The sequence below is a fragment of the Marmota marmota genome, unplaced genomic scaffold, assembly GCF_001458135.2.
Source record: "Marmota marmota marmota unplaced genomic scaffold, marMar, whole genome shotgun sequence".
Classification (NCBI taxonomy): Eukaryota; Metazoa; Chordata; class Mammalia; order Rodentia; family Sciuridae; genus Marmota; species Marmota marmota.
Genome location: NW_026000037.1, coordinates 5,940,563 through 5,958,395, shown reverse-complemented (window position 1 = coordinate 5,958,395; position 17,833 = coordinate 5,940,563). Strand labels below are relative to the sequence as shown.

Here is a 17,833-nt window from a genome sequence, read left to right as displayed (position 1 = left end):
ATGTGGCTCAGTGCTTAAGAAATGCAGCTAGATTAGTGCTTCAAAGGAAATATGTAGGATTAAATGCTTTTATGGGAAAAGCCTGAAGTTGATAATTCAGACTCCTGTCTTTAACAGGTATCAGGAAAACACCCAAATTAAGAAATAAAACAAAAGCACTTCTCAATAACTGATGGGTCAAAAAATATTTAATAAAATATATTTGTAATTGAATGAAAATGGAAGCACTTTCAAAATCATGAGCTATACCTAAGCGAGAGTTCTGGAAGGAAACTCGCAGGACTAACTGCTTAAAACAGAAAGGAACAGCATCAAGTGAAGGATCTAAGTTTCAGGAAGGATAACTAGAAAGTGAGGAGTAAGATAGGCCCAAACCAGGATGGTGGGAATAATAAAGAGAAGAAATTAATAAAACAGGAGAAAAAAATCAACCAATGAAAATAGAGAACTTTTTTAAAAAGATCAAATTGATAAAAAGTAGAGACACTAAAAGAGAAGCAAAGAGCCTGTTGGTGAGGTGGGCAGGAGGCTTGCCGGACTGCCCTCCAGCACAGCCAGACAATAAAGGAAACAGAGTCCTAGCTGCTCAGGGGCTGGGGCAGGAGGGTCGCTCAGGCCCAGGAGTGTGAACCCCCATCTCTAAATAAGCAAACAGCATCAACATGTCACATGCTTGCAAGACTTTTGAGTCTCAATCTAATCAAGCCTCTATTTCAAACCAGCAGCTATAGAAATTCAGGACCAGAAACAGGTTAAATGAAACTACAGAAATGCAATCAGCAAATTCCAGAATGTGAGGGAGGTCACAGCACAATCTAGTTTCTTTAGCAATATCCTGCAAGGAACAGTAGATTGTAAGGAGGAAAATACCACGACACGGCAGAGTAGGGGCCTTGTCAGGATTACAGGGCTTGGACCTCATATGCACACTGATGAAGAAAATCCAAAAAATGGACAAAAGAGGAACTGCTATCAATTTTAGATGTGGTAATGGTACTCTGTCATTCATGTGTTAAAGGAGAGAAGACACAGAGACACACTCAGGGATAACAACGTGAACAACATGATTGAGAGTGTGCTTCAAAACATCCAGAGGGAGGCAGAGGGGTGCCTGGAGAGAGAGGAAACAAAACTGGGAAGGAGATGGTCAGGTGTTAAAGGTGAGCAGTGGGCACAAGTGGTATCATGACATCATCCACTCTATCTTGTAAATTTTTGAAATGTTTTAAAGTTGTAAAGAAAGGCTATAAAAAAAGATCAATTGCACTTGCCTGGAAATGTCAGATTTAATTTACAAATCTCCCAAGGCTATTTACATTTCCCACAAAGCCAAAGCCTTAAAACAAAAGGATCAGCATTTCAGTGAAAACCTTTGAGAACAGAAACATTTCCAACAATCTCCTCAGATACATTGAGAACCAACCAGTTCTGCCTTCTCCTCAGTAAGGGTCTGGCTATGAGCATCCTCTGGTATTGTAACGATGGCTCCTAGGTCACTTCTGTGACTGCCAGTCTGTTTAGGCAGAGTACAGTGGGGTTCAAACCCTTCCGTGTTTACAACTAAGCTGTCTTCCCAAATTCACAGTCTGTTGTCATACGTCTCTAAAAGGTTTAGAAGTTCATGTAATGAAACATCAAAATTGAGTACTAAAATTCTAGAATTTTCTCAAATATCTAATATTTTTCTGCAAATAAAGAAAAAAGGAGCAATCTTTTAAAACAATTCATAACTGCTTTAATAGTATTCAGACACAAATGCAGGTGTACATACCTTGCCTGGACTGTGAAGGCGCTACAGGAACTTCTTGGTTTGGCTCAAAAGGAAGCTCGGGTGTTAGGTTTTCAAACTGCTCTTTACTAATGAGATTTAGCTTCTTAAAGTTCTCAACTTCTGGCTGAAGTAGAATGGAGGAAGCTAATTACTAAACTGGCTAACAGATTTGCCAACACACAATAATTGATAACAACCTCAAAAAAATGAGCCTTTAAAACAAGGATTAATTACAGTAGAATAAAAAAAAATGTTATAATAAAGAATCTAGCATCATGTTTAATAACGATTGATATTCAAAGTCTAAAAGAGGCATAGAGAACCCTAAAATATTACAAGTGTTTTATAATTAATAAGAGCATACATACTCATCATTAGTTATTTGTTGAGCATTTACCCATAAGACCCCAGGTATTACAGAGGTGACAAAGTAATCTATGACCCTACCCAATTTTTAAGCTGGACAAAAAGAAATATACACATTAAAAACGAATACTGTTAGGTAACATGTGACAAGTGACATTTGGTATAAGGATTGAGATCATCAGGGAGGTACCCTTGCAGGGTGAGAACGCAGAGAAAGGAAGAGTGTTTGGGGTTAGGAAATGTGAGCGAAGGTGAGAAGCTTAGGAAAAGCAACGTGGTTGTGAGAAAACAATAGAATGAGAGGAGCCATGCGGAGCAGGGGCATTTAAAAGGCCCCAGGAAGCTGCAGGAAGCCCAGGAGGCCTTCCAGCTCATCCAGAAGCTCTGCTTCCTTTTCTATCCTGGGCTGCCTTGATGGAAGACCAGTCAGGGCACCGAGGCTCACCTCCAAACCTCTCCTCGGAGCTTAGCAGCGAGGAAGCTCTGCAGGTTGAGCTGTTAGCTCAAAGGAGGTACAGGCCCACTGTCTCTGGGGCTCCATAAATCTGTTACACAGTCACTGAGGTGGTCCCTGCCCTGATTGTTATGGAGGTGGGGACCATGTTGCCCCGGAGGTAATCTGGCCACAAGCACAAAGACCATCTAAGCCAATCCTCTGCCTGGGAGAAAAAGGAGTTCTCCCACTTCTTCTTGGTTACCCCTGCATTACATCTGTACCACGCAGTGCTAATAATGGATGAATGACCCTTTATGGGGTAACATGGGGGGCGGGGGCTTGAAGCAGGTAAAAAACAACAGTATCTGCCAGATGGATGCAATTTAAATTTCATCATTACAAAACTGTCCCAGAAGCCTGCCCTACATAGCTAGCCATGGTTTTACTGCTTCAGACAAGAACAGTCACTTGTCGGCTCACACCAGGTGTAGGACACGCTGGCCTTTCAGACAGGACCCATCTTCTTTGCAATAAAGTGGTTCCATTTCCATATTACTGCAGTTTCTGCCTCTGTACCAAAAATTTCTGTCTCCCAAAGTCTTCAATAGGGGCTGTGAGTGGAGCTCAGCGGCAGAGAGTTGTCTCACATGTGTGATGCTCTGGGTTCAATCCCCAACAAAACACACACATACGCGCGCGCACGCACGCGCACGCACACAGTCTTCAATAAGCTCTTCAAGCTAAACCCTTCATTAACCACTCTTCCCTGTCCCTTATTTTGGTACACAGTTTGTTATTAGAACCCCCTATTCAGTGAACAATTACTGTATGTTTACCACATACCAGGGATGGGACCACAGTGTACGCTTTTAATTTTTTAAACTATTAAAATATTACACCCACCCACACACATACATGCACACACACACTGAGAAGTGCACAAGTCCTAAGTATGCACCTCAGTGAGTAATCAAAAGTGAACACAGGGCTGGAGGTGTAGCTCAGAGGCAGACAGTGCCCAGTATATACAAGGCCCTGGCTCCAATAAACACATACATACATACGTATAAACGTAGAGAAAGAAAGAAAGAAAAGGTGTAAGCACCAACCAGGCAGAGAGTACTAGCAACCTAAAAGCTCCTTCCCACCATCCCTGCTCCTCCATCTTCCAAGGACAACCACTGTGCTGACTCTGGTACCAAGGCTGACATGGCCTGCTTTCGAACTTTATGACCTCTTTCATGCAAGATGACACATGAGACTCATTCACAGAGGTGCGTCTAACTTTCATGGATGGCCCCACAGCAGAGGGCAGCCAAAACAGGCCCCCAAGGCCACAGTCCATTTTTATCAATGGTTCTACTGGAACAAAACCACGCCCACTTGTTTACACACTGCAGAGCTGAGCAGACCACATGCAGACTATGGACTTGGGTCCCACACGAATAATATTTGTCCAGCCCTGCTTTATCCCAGCGTATGATGCCACGATTCTTTTTCCAACCCACTCTCCTATCGATGAGCATTTGGTCCTTTCAAGAGTTCAGCTATGTCAAATAAGTTGCCATGAATATGCTTTTAAAAACACTTTTCATGAGCAGCGACAGACATTTTTGTCGGGTATTTTCTTCGGAGTGGAATCTGGTGGTGTGCTTCTCCTTACTGTAGTAAAAAGGCCAGTTTTTCATGGTGGCTGAGCTCCCTCCCTCCCTAGCAGCTCTACATGGAGGCTCTCCGATCTGCATCCCACCAACACTGGGTATGACACATCTTTTAAAATGTAGCCACTGACCAAGAAGAAGCCTAACACAGCTGTGTCCTCTGGGAAAGGACCATGTGTCTGCAGGTTCAGCAACCGCACCCCTGGGGAGTGGGGGTGTGGTCACGAGGGCGTCTACACCTGAGGGGAAAGGGGTCTCTGGAACAATCTATCTTCTGCTCAACCCAAATTGTTCTAGCGGCTATTAAAATTCAAAGCCATTTTTAAGAAGACCAAAGTAGAGACAGATGCACAACATCTTGAATAGACCCCGAGACCACTGCCACGGGAAAAACGCCAATCTCAGAAGATCACGCTGTTATGACTCCTCTCATAGGACATTCTGCAAATAAGAAAACCATTGAGATGGAGACCAGATTGGTGGTTGCCAGGAGTGAGGGACAGTGGCTGTCGGGGGTGAGGGACAGTGGGTGAGAGACAGGGGTTTCTGGGCATCAGGCAAAGCAGGCAGGGGTACTGAAGGGACAGGCATCAGGGAGATGTCTGGGCAATAAGCCGTCCATGTCTTGCTGGGGTGTAAGTTAGATGCCTCTCATGACCCTAAGCTGGCCCTCTGGAGGGAGTCGGTGAGTTCCCCTGGACTTCATGCTGTTGTGCAACCTCCTCTAGGTCCACGTACACCCTGGAACTTACCTTTTGACTCCCTAAGAGTATCTTCTGATGGAAACAAGTTCTTCCCCCAGCACCACAAACCCACACAAACATTTCATTTTAATGTAGTGCAATTTATGAATCGCTTCCATCCCTGTTATCAAACCTTCCCTGCCCAGGATCATGTAGATGTTCTTATCATCTAGAAGTTGAATTATTTGCTTCTTCACATTCATATCTGCTGTCCATCTAGAACTGCCTTTCTGTGTGTGGCATGACATTGGGGACATTCTGCAGGCGTTAGTTTCAGTGATTCACTCACACAAATCACGTTTCTCCATTGTGTCCACACTGCCTACACCCTGCTGACCTTCTGCTCTTTCTTGTAGAGGGGTGTGTTAAAATCTCCACCATGGCCATGAGCGCATCCAGGCCTGTGGGTTTTTGCCTGTGCACCCGATGGATGCGTCATCAGAGGCACACAAACGCAGAACGCTTACGGCCTCTGGGGCAACTGACCTGTGATTTTAAAGCGCCCATCTTTACAGCCTGACATGTCTTTTTGCTTTTGTCTGATCTCTGTCTGGCCGTCAAGAGGCACGCCCGCCTGCTGTCTGGTTCCATGCTGATTTACATCTACCTACACATTCACCCTCCCCGTGGCTCTTCCCGTTCTCCTCAACTCCAGGCTTCTTCTCCATGACGCAGACATACTGAGGACAAATTTTCTCCATTTTCATTTGCTTTCTTTTACCTATATTTTTCTATCAGTTTATTGGGAGCCTTATTTACTATTTAATTTGGATAACATAAAATTCACCTACTTTAATTGTACAATTTGATGATTTAGTTATTTTTTTGGTCACAGATTTTTTTTGTTTGGTTTTGGTACCAGGGATTGAACGCAGGGGCCCTCAGCCACTGAGCCACATCCCCAGCCCTATTTTGTATTTTATTTAAGACAGGGTCTCACTGAGTTGCTTAGTGCCTTGCTGTTGCCGAGGCTGGCTTTGAACTGGAGATCCTCCTGTCAGCCTCCCGAGCTGCTGGGATTACAGGCATGTGCCACTGTGCCCGGCCTCACATGGGTTTTTAATGTTGTATTTTCAATAGCAAAGTGAAGGTGCCACTCAGGAGAATATTAACACCCTGTTGTTCTGGCAAGAAAAAAGTCCCTCCCATGCCCTTTCTTTACGTAATCCATCACTAGTCCTTTTATGACCCCAGCTAAACATAAATATGAGGCTTGGTGAAAACACCTTTCTTTTTACCCTTTTCTTTTCTACCCATGATTCTGCAATAAGTGCTGCAATAAGTCTACAACTAAATCATTTTTTATTTTTTCCTTCTCTCTTCCTTCAGTGACTAAGTCAGGAAAAGAACTTTGAATTACTATGTGTTTAAATTTAATTTACACATGATCAAAGGGTAATGCTGTTATATGTAATGCCCTTACTATCAAAATTCCTAAGTCATTTTCAAGAACTTATTTTTAGAAATACTCTCTTGTTCTGACAAAAGTTGAAATTTATTTTAAAAGATTTCAGTATATTTTGGAACTTTGACCTATGAGTGAAAGTTAACAAATATGGTAACCCCTGAGACTCCCCATTCCTGCACAGAGCTGCAGTGATCTGCTGCTAATCAAGCTGACAGGGCCGTCCCGAAGTCGTGGGCATTGTGCCCACTTTCTGGATGAACATGAGCTAGTGACACATAAAGTTGCCCCTCTCCATCTGCTGTAAAGAGGAGTCGTGAAACAAAGCTGAGGACCAGGAACTGTTTAGTTGGTTGCCAAAACTTGTTTACCTTTATTCTAGAATATTCTTTTCTTTTCAGCACTATAATTGATATTATTCCATTGTCTCCTCCTCGCCGTTATTTCAGAGAAAAATTAGCTGCAAGTCTTACTACTAATGCTTATAATCTGTCCATATTCTCTGGCTTTTGTTTTCAGTATTTATAATGATGGCCTTGATGTGGTTTTCTTTATATTTATCTTCTTTGGAGTTTTTAGGGCTTGAATTTGTCCCCTGCTATCTTCCATCAATTTCGGCAAACTCTCAGCCAGATCTCTTCAATTATCACTTCTGCCTTATTCTCTCTCTCCTCCTCCTCTGAGAACACAATGAAATGCATGTTAGTCCTTTTGGCTGTATCTCCTGTGTCTTATATTCTTTTCTGTGTTTTCTATTGTTCTAAGCTTTACTTAGACTTCTGTTCCTTTCACTTTTTTTGAGGTGGGGGGTGGATTTCCCAGGCTGGTCTCAGATTTGTGAGCTCAAATGATCCTCCCACCCCAGCCTTCCAAGTAGCTAGGACTACAAGCAAGCACCACCAGGCCCCACTGGATTTTCCTTTTGATTCATCCTCCAGTTCAGTGATTCTCCATTCCACTGTGTTTTTCTACTGTTAAAACTGTCCACTAGGGCTGGGATTGTGGCTCAGAGGTAGAGCACTTGCCTAGCATATGTGAGGCACTAGGTTTGATTCTTAGTACCACATAAAAATAAATAAAGGTCCACCAACAGTTGATAATAAAATAATTTTTAAAAAACTGTCCATTTTACTTGGCTATTGTATTTTTTTTGTTGTTCTGGAATTTCTATTTCATTCTTTTTTAAGGTTTCAAGTTCTCTACTAAAATTCTACACTCTGGATTTTATTTAAAAATTAAAAAAAAAAAAAACAGCTACTTTAAAGGGCATTTGGTAACCATTTTCTGGATCCCTGTGGGTCTGTTTCTATTTTCTGTTGTTTTCTTCACTTTTTTTCTCTTTTTCCTATCACATCACCTTGTCTCCTAATATGCCATTATTTTTTGAGGGCTCTAGACATCACTACTGAAACTCTGAGGCCTAGGATGGTGATTTTCTCCAGAAAGGACTGTGCCTGATTCGGGCAGATGGCTGAAGGAGCGGCACAGTGAGGACATGTAAGAGCCAAGTCACAAACCCCCACCTGACAACGAGTCCGAATGTCACCCTGATACAGGGCTGAGGAACCACAGGCCAGCACCAAGGGAAACAGAAAGATGAGGGATGGCCTCCTTTCCTTTTGGATCACTTACCTTAAAAGTAACATAGCCCTGCAACTGTCAGTGACCGCCATGCCGTCCCACAGAGAAAGCAAGAGTGAAAATGACACCAAGGAAAGCCGAGTCTCCTATCAAACAGCTTCAACCTTTGGCCACACCAACTGGCAACTCAGAGAGCAACCCCAAAACAGGAAGGGAACAGCAACCCTGAGCCCTTGCAGTCTCTGTTAGTACATAACTCAAGAATTTGAAAGAAAGACTATTGGGCAGACAGTGACCACCCAATATGGTCAACCTCAGTGGAAAAGTTTCCTTCATTCTCACTGACTTTGGATTTTTAAAAAAATTATTAAATTTTTATTTATTTTTTATTCTTTCCAGGGTGTGTGTGTGTGTGTGTGTGTGTGTGCGCGCGCGCAAGCATGCGCACTCACTTGTGCGTATGAATTCTGGCTGTGCTGACTGGTTCAGGGATATACATGTTTCTTTTTCTGTCATTTTTATGATTATAAAAACGTAATTATATTTTCCTAGCACTGTCTTTCGAGGGGCTGGGTTTTTTTGGATTGTGTACTTTGATTTGGTTTTGTATTATTTTCATTTTCTTTCTCATCATCTGCTAATGACCCAATTCTATTGTTCTCTCTCCCTCAATACCTGGCTGCTTCCATTTTCCCCTCCTTTCACATAAACATCATTGTCTATATCTCTTCTGCATTCCTTGTTCACTTTTTAAAAGAAATTTTAGTTGTAGACGGACACAATAACTTTATTTTTTATTTTTATGTGGTGCTAAGGATGGAACCCAGGGCCTCATACATGGGAGGCAAGTGCTCTACCACTGAGCCACAACCCCAGCCCACTCTGTTCACTTTTTAAATTGTAAAGTCTAACTTTCTAACACATTTCTTTTCCCCTAAATAACTATTTTTACCATCTTTCAGAAATAATCGGTCTATATAATGCCGGCCCTCACCCTTGATGCTAATGCAGTCATTACTGCGGTGGGTGACACAGTTGACACCTGCTGTTTGCTTAAAGCTAGATCTAGTTTGTGGTTACTGTTCTCACTGTTGACAAATGTCAAAACCACTACTCCTGTTTATTGGTGGTAATTAATGTTGGAGACGTCACAGGAGGAACTGGGTTTTTACTTTAACACTCTGTACTGTTTGAAACAGTTGTTACTACTGTTTGTTTTGGCCCATTCTGTGAGGTGCTGGGAACCTACAGGGACACTAAGAGTGCACAGGTTAGAGACTCAGCTGCTGAACATTCGCTCCAACTCAAAGAAGGGAGGAGACAAAAGCCCAAACCAACAAAAAGGACCCAGGGAGCAACGGCCAGAGAGGGACCTCAGGTACCACCCCGTGGCATTTACCCATACATCAACAACAGAGAGAAGCCACAGAACACATAGCACAATTACACATAAAAGGACACACACACACACACACACACACACACACAAAAGAGGTGCACCTCAATTGATGCACACGACAGGTATCCAAAACATAAAATCAATATCTATCCCCAATTTATAAACACTACAAATCAAAAGGACCTAACACTCATCTACAGAATATTCCACCTAAAAACAGCTGAATTTACTTTCTCAGCTATGCATGGAACTTTTCCCAGAAGAGATCATATTCTTTCCAAAATAGATCTAGGCCACAAGGCAAATTTTAGCAATTATAAAAAAAATGAATGTAATCCCACATATCCTACCAGATCATAATGGAATGAAGCTAGAAATCAACAGCAAGAAAAATAATAGAACACACAAAACACACGAGATTGAACAAAACTGTCTTAAATGAAGAATGGATCAAAAAAAATGAAGAATGGATCTCTTAAATGAGAACAGAAATCAAGAAATTCTTACAAACGAGAACATGGATACAATATATGAAAATCTCTGGGTCAGTATGAAAGCAGTTCTAAGGAGAAAATCCATAGCACTGAGTACGTACATTGAGATATTAGAGAGATCAAAAAAAAAAACAAAAACAAAAACACTATGTCCCACCTCAAGGCTTTAGTAAAAGAAGAACTAACGCTCAAACCACTAGAAGACACGTGACAATTAAGATCACAGTTAAAATCAATAATATTGAGAATAAGAAAACAATACACAGGATCAATGCAACAAAGAGTTGGTTCTCTGAAAAGATAAATAAGACTGGCAAACCCCTTACCCAAACTAACCAAAAGAAAGAGTGAGAAGCAGCAAAATGAGACCAGAGGTAAAAAAAGGAGACATTACCACAGACCCCTCCAAAATCCAGAGGATTATCAGATCCTATTTTGAAAATTTATACTCCAATAAACTGGAAAACCTGGAAGACACTGACAAATTTCTAGGCACAAATAACCTGCCCAAATTGAACTGGGAAGATATAGAAAACCTGAACAGAACAATATTAAGTAATGAAACTGAAACACAATTAAAAGCCCAGGACCTGATGGATTCTCAGCTGAGTTCTACCAGATCTTTACAGAGGCACTAACACCAGTCTTTCTCAACTATTCCATGACATTGAAAGTGAGGAAACACTCCCAATACATTTTATGAAGCCAGTATAACCTGATATCAAAACCAGACAGAGATGCATCAAGAAAACTTTAAGAATAATATCCCTAATGAACACAGATGCAAAAAATAATCAATAAAATATTAGCAAACCACATTCAGAAACACATCAAGTACATAATACACCATGATTAAGTGGGTTTCATTCCAGGCATGCAAGAGTGCTTCAACATACACAATTCAATCAATGTGATCTATCACTTAAACAGAATTAAGGACAAAAATCATATGATCATCTACATACATACATACATACATACAGAAAAGGCCTCTGATTAAATCCAACACCTATTCATGTTAAAAATGCTGGAGAAGCTAGGGATCAAATAGAGAAAAACTAAAAGCATTTCCACTAAAATTAGGAACAAGGCAAGGCTCTCCACAATCACCATTCCTATTCAATATAGTCCTTGAAACAAGAGCAATTGGGCAAGAAAAAGAAATCAAAGGGATATGAATAGGAAAAGAAGAAGAAGTCAAATTATCTTAGAAGTCTGGGGATGTGGCTCAAGCGGTAGCGTGCTTGCGTGGCATATGCGGGGCACTGGGTTCGATCTTCAGCACCACATAAAAATAAAATAAAGATGTTGTGTGCACCGAAAACTAAAAAATAAATATACAAAAAAATTATCTTAGAAGATCCAAAAAATCTCCACCAAAAGACTCTGGAGCATATAAATGAGTTTATGTAGGATACAAAATCAACACCCATAAGTAAATAGCTTTTCTATACTCCAGCAGTGATTCAGCTGAAAAGGAAATCAGGAAAACCATCCTATTCACAATAACCTCAAAAAAATATTGGGAATTAATCTAACCAAGGATGTCAACAACCTCTATAATGAAAATTATAGAATACTAAAGACCTTAGAAGACGGAAAGACATCCCTTGTTCTTGGATAGACAGAATCAATATTGTCCAATTGGCCATACTATCAAAAAGCAATTTACAGATTCAGTACAATCCCCATCAAAATACCAATGACATTCTTCAGAGAATTAGAAAAAAAAATCTTAAATTCATTTGGAAGAATAAGAGACCCAGAATAGCCAAATACTAAGCAGGATAAGTGAATCAAGAGGCATCACAATACCAATTTGAAACTTTACTACAGAGCTGTAGTAACAAAAAACAGCATGGTATTGCATCAACAGACATGAAGAGCACTGGAATAGAAGGGAAGACACAGAGACAAAACATTCCTATAGCGGTTTGATATTTAACAAAGGTGCCAAAAATAGGTCTTGGAGAAAAGACAGCCTTTTAAACAAATTGTGCTGGGAAAACTGGATAACTATATGTAGAAAGATAAAATTAGACCCCTCTCTGTCACCCTGAACAAAACTCAAATTGAAATGAATCCAAAGACTTTTAGGAATTAGACCAGGAATCTTACAACTGCTAGAAGAAAACATAGGGTCAACACTCCATCACTTAGGTGCTGGCATGGGCTCCTTAAAAAGACCCCAAAGCACAAAAATAAACTAACAATAATTGGGATGCCATCAAACTATATCCAGAATATAAAAAGTACTCAACACCAAAACAAATAACCCAATCAACAAATGGGCAAAAGAACTAAACAAACTTCCTTAATACAAGAAACACAAAAGGCCAATAAATATATGAAAAATGTTCAACATCTCTAACAATCAGGGAAATGCAAATCAAAGAAGCTACACTAAGATTTCACCTCATTCCAGTCAGAATGGCAGTGATCAAAATTACAAACAACAATAAATGTGGGTGAGGTTGTGGGGAGAAAGGAACACTTGTACATTGTTGGTGGAACTGCAGACCAGTACAACCACTCTGGAAAGCAGTTTGGGGATTCCACAAAAAAACTAGGAATGGGACCAACATACAACCCAGCTGTCCCACTCCTGGGTACTTCCCCAAAAGATCTAAAATTGGCATACTACAGCAACACAGCCACTTCAAGGTTTATAGCAGCACAATTCACAATAGCTAATTAAGGAACCAACACAGGTGCCCGTCAATAGATGAATGGATTAAGAAATTGTGGTGAATATATCAATGGAGTTCTACTCAGCCATTGAAAAAGTGAAAATATGGCATTTGCCAGAAAGTGTAGAATATCATGCTAAGTGAAATGAGTCAAACTCAGAATCTCAAAGGTTGAATGTTTTCTCTCATATGCAGAATGTAGAGCAAAATAAAGGAAAGGGGAGGGAAGGATAACATAATGAACGTAAAGAACCAATCAAATACAAACTAACAGATGAGCAAAAGGAAGTCTAGTAGTGGAAGGAGAGGGGAGAGCAGAGTCTCCCCATTTTTCTCATTTATTTTTTACTTCTTATTCTCACAATGCCTGGAACATAATCAGTTGTTAATGAATATTTATTGAAAAAATAAATGTTAAGCACTGCATCCCACTCTTGGATTATCACAAGTGGGATTCCAACTCTTATTTAGGCTAATGCTTCATTCATGTCGTTTATATTAAACCTTATCAAGCCACTATTTTGACCATTCTTTCTCTTATAAGAACTGTAATTGGGGCTGGGATTGTGGCTCAGCGGTAGAGTGCTTGCCTAGCACCGGCGGGACCTGGGTTCGATCCTCAGCACCACATAAAAATAAAGGCATTGTGTTGAGTCCATCTACACCTAAGAAATAAATATTTAAAAAAAAAAAAAAAGAACTGTAATTATGCCAGGTGCAGTGGTCCATGCCTGTAATCCCAGTGGCTCAGGAGGCTGAGGCAGGAGGATCGCGAGTTCAAAGCTAGCCTCAGCAAAAGCGAGGGACTAAGCACCTCAGTGAGACCCTGAGTCTAAATAAAATACAAAACATGGCTGGGGATACGGCTCAGTGGTCAAGTGCCCCTGTGTCCAATCCCAGGTACCAAAAAAAAAAAAAAAAAACTATAATTACTCTTTGTTCTTAATTCCTACACAGCTTTCAAGACTCTTTGACAATCAGGTCCCATTCCAGCTACCAAACCAGCCTTAGAGTACCAGAGTACTGATGTTTACTTTCCGTTCAGTTGAACCTATTCAGCAATAATGTATTTAGAATATGAATATATATATAATATATACACTAGTTTTATATATTTATAATATATATATGTTGTAGTTGAACACAATACCTCTTTATTTTATTCATTTATTTCTATGTGGTGCTGAGGATAGAACCCAGCGCCTCACATATGGTAGGCGAGCATTCTACTGGTGAGCCACAACCCCAACCCCGACAATGTATTTTTTAATGCACCACCAATGCCACTGCTATTCCACCCAATGAATGCATAACATTGATGTAATCAACCTCTAAAATGTTAATGCACGTGAAGAGAAACCTAACAAAATAATGTATAGGTTTTGATAACGTCCTGTCCTAAGAAAGCATCCAAATATACTTTTTTTAAACTAAAATCAAATATATTTTTAACATATCCTTTAATGTTTAAAAACACTGAGAACCATAGAGGAATACTATCTATTAAAAAAGTTACTTTAAAAATCTGTCTGTAAAAAAGAAAAGATTATTATGAACAGGAAGAGCCAACAGGTCACCACCCATATTAAGATGTAGGGTTGTGCATAAAACAACACATGTATTTTTTAAGAATATTTTGACTATACTCAAATTTTCAACTAAAACCAATACACAAAAAAATATCCTATCCACATATTTAGGTCTCATCTGACCAATGAATGCTGAGAAAGCTTTTGTTGCTCAAGAGCTGATTTAGATTAAAACAAGACAAATTATTTTTCCACCTATTTTTAATAAATGTATCTGAGCACACACACGGTTGCATTCCATCAATGGCAGATTGATCCGGATTTGGAAACTACACAGGTTACATAGTAATAGCTAATCATACTGTCTTTGTAGAAGGAACTTCAGAAACTAATTTCTTTTTCATTTATGAACCTAGGAAGTTTGAACTCTGGGTCACAAAATACTCTGATCCACTGTCTTTTAAACAAAAGATTTTCTTCAGTCACTATATAAAAAAAGTTCATTACTTGTTGATGGACAGCCCCTGTCATTCCCTACTTGGCAAAACTCACATCAGGTTTCAAGGTGTGCTGAGGAGAGTCTGTCCATGGGAAGGCCACAGCTACTTCCCACCAGGGCCTCTTCCTCACTGACCCTTCCCAGGCCAAGCCAGCTTCCCTACGGCCATCTAGTCCCTGCTTTGACCGTGCAGACATCCCAAGTGCCGTCCCACACCCCAGGCAGAGCCCGGCCTCTGCAGGAGAGGGAACCTGTGGAAAGGCGACCTTCTCGGCTGCTGCCTTAGCAGTGGTGAGCACAGAAGCCAGAGCCAGAAGGCGGGCCCGGTCCCAGGAAGGGCCCAGAGCAGGAGCCAGTCTGGGTGCCGTCCAGGGGCCAGGCCGCGCCAGCTGCCAGAGGCCGGGGGTGGACATCCTGGGGACCTGGCGCATCAGTCACAGGGGCGCTCCCGGCAGGGTCCTGGGTCTGCAGAAGGGGGCCCGCCCTGCTCCAGGAGGCCTCCCTCCATTAGGCCACAGGAGATTCTCCCCCCGTGCTATGTTTAAATAACTGATTTGTTTATTTGGACTATCCTGTTAAAACCTATGTGCAGGGCTGGGGCTGGGGCTCAGTGGCAGAGCGCCTGCCTGGCACAGGTGAGGTGCTGGGTTCGATTCTCAGCATCACATAAAAATAAATAAAATAAACATCCATCAACAACTAAAAAGAAAAAAATATTAATAATTAGAAAAAACTGTACAGTTTAAATGCACTGGGGACTGGGGGGTTGCCTAGTGCACTTGAGGCCCTGGGTTCAGCAAAAACAAACCACCACCAAGACTAAGAGCCAGGCCCACAGCACTGTGGGCCTTGCAAGCACCCACCATCCTCAAACTGCCCCTGAGCGACGCATGTCTTCTCCTGGTTCTGAATTCAGTGTAAATAAAATCGGTCTGCATATATTCTATGGCTAAGAGTCACCAACCTTTCTTTTTAGTTTAGTTACTTTTTAAGTTTTTCTAATATGTACCAAAAAACTCACAGAATAAAAAAATCCTATTTACCCATCATGTAATTTCAACAATTATCATGACTTTACCATTCTCTTATTTAATCTGTATTGGCATCATTTTAAAAATCATGCCCTTTTTCTGTATCTAAATTAATTTATTTCACTGCTGAAAGCTACATCTTTGCATATAAAATACTATGATACCATTGTAGACATAATACAGGGCTGTTAGATAAAGGATTTGTATGGAGGCCTGAAACTGCACATTTCCTGAAGTTTCTCTACAAAAGATACACTATCCCCCCACACACAAACACACAGACTCAAGAACAGACTCAATGCTTGTTAGTGGGACACGTGCACGTGAACAAACATGCTTGTGGAGATGGACAGATGCTTCTAAGGCTGCACGAGTGCTCAACCTCAGAAGCACATCAGCTCTCTTTATACTTGGCTTTACCCTGGAGTCAACAACTGCAGACTGAAGGTATTTAAAAAACAATTATTCATGTATTAAATATGTACAGACTCTTTTGTGTGTGTGTGTGTGTGTGTGTGTGTGTGATTATCCCCCAAGCAATATAGTCTAGCTGAATACAGTGATGCACACCTGTAATCTCAGTAACTCAGGAGACTGAGGCAGGAGGATCGCAGGTTCAAGGACAGCCTGGGAAATTTAGTGAGACCCTCTCTGAAAATAAAAAATAAAGAGAGCTGAGGATATAGCTTACTAGTAGAGAGCCCCTCCGATTACTAGTACTGCCAAACAACAACAACAACACAACAACAACAATAACAAACAATATATCTAACAAGTGTTAAGATAGCATAGCATTTGTGTTGGATTAGGTATTACAAGTATTCCAGCAACGATTTAAAGTGTTTAAAGTACATGGGAGATGTGCACGGGTTATAGACAATTACCATGCCATTTTTGATAAAGAACTTGAGCATCCCGAGATTTTTGCATGTGTTTTGTGGGTAAGTTGACATGTAATCAGTCCCCTGTGGACACCAAGAGAAGATCAATATAAAAAGGAGGCGCTAACAACGTAATCTAACATGGAGAGTGGAGCGTGAGTTCCTGATACGCAACGTCTTTTTCAAGACTTGACACTGTCAGACTTTGGTCTTGTAATGTAGTAGGTGTGGTGAATATGCTTCTTCTTTTCACAATTTCCTTAAAAGACAGCTAGCTGACGGTGTAAAGCACAAGTGACGACACTCTAAACTGGGGCACTATAGTTATTCACAGGAATGCACCTGTACCTGCCCCACCATGTACCTGGGTCCCTCCCCCCCCCAGCCCTGCCCTGTCCCTCCCTCCCCTCCATGCTACTGGCCTGCCTCCCCTCTCATGACGTCCCTCTTCTGCTCCTTTCTTCTCTCTAGCTTGAGATGGGCACAGAATACATGCAAAAGGATTTGACAACAGCAGCAGAAAAAGTGGCGTGGCTGGTAAGAGAACTGTCTCTGTAAGGTTCTTCTGTTCAGGAGCCAGAAGATACCAAACATCAGGTGGAAGAGTGAAGAGTGGCTCACTAATGATTCACAACAGTCTGGGGGATTAAGGAAGCTTGCTGTTGGCTGTAGCGAAGCCATGAAACCATGTTTGAAGGGGTACAAAGAGGAAGCAGAGTGGACCCCGGTGAAAGGGGTCAAAGGGAACACGAAGCATCAAATCTGACTAGGGCCTGATTATGGGATGTTTCAAAATAACAGCGCAAATAGGTTGAACGTAAACAAACAGAAAACCAGCAAAGTTGGCTTCAGACAAGGTATTAAAGGAGATAAAAAGGCCCATTTCATAATGACAAGAGTCGATAACAATTCTAAATACCTATGCGTCTAATAACAGACCTACAAAATAAATGAAGCAAAAACTAATACCACTAAAAGAAGAAATAGGCAAATTTCAATCAGTTGAAGGTTTTAACACTTTTCTGAGTAGTGCACGGGGAAAATAAAATCAACAGGATACAGAAAAATCCAACAACATAATGAAATAAACAGGACTGGTCGACACTGAAACACAATCAGCCCTAACAAATTCTAAGTTATTTTTAAGTGTACATGAAGCACTCAACCAATGTAGACCACACACAGGGCCATAAGTCTCAGGAACTATTTCAAGATTAAAATCTTATTAAATATATTCTCTAACCTCAATGGAATTATATTATAAATCAATAAATTAAAGATATTCCAAAAGTCTCCCAACATTGAACCATGCATTTCAAAATAGTTCACATGCTTGTGTGCATTTTC

General features: G+C 40.9%; 1 protein-coding gene across 6 annotated transcripts in view; it reads right to left on the bottom strand.

Moving 5' to 3' along the window:
- Positions 1-17,833, bottom strand: part of Larp1b (La ribonucleoprotein 1B) — a 91,803-nt gene that overhangs the window by 21,601 nt on the left and 52,369 nt on the right. For all 6 annotated transcript variants that reach the window (XM_048812046.1, XM_048812049.1, XM_048812048.1 and 3 more), the window contains one exon: positions 1,772-1,895. In XM_048812046.1, coding sequence (XP_048668003.1) covers positions 1,772-1,895 — 124 coding nt within the window. The remainder of the gene's footprint in view (positions 1-1,771; positions 1,896-17,833) is intronic.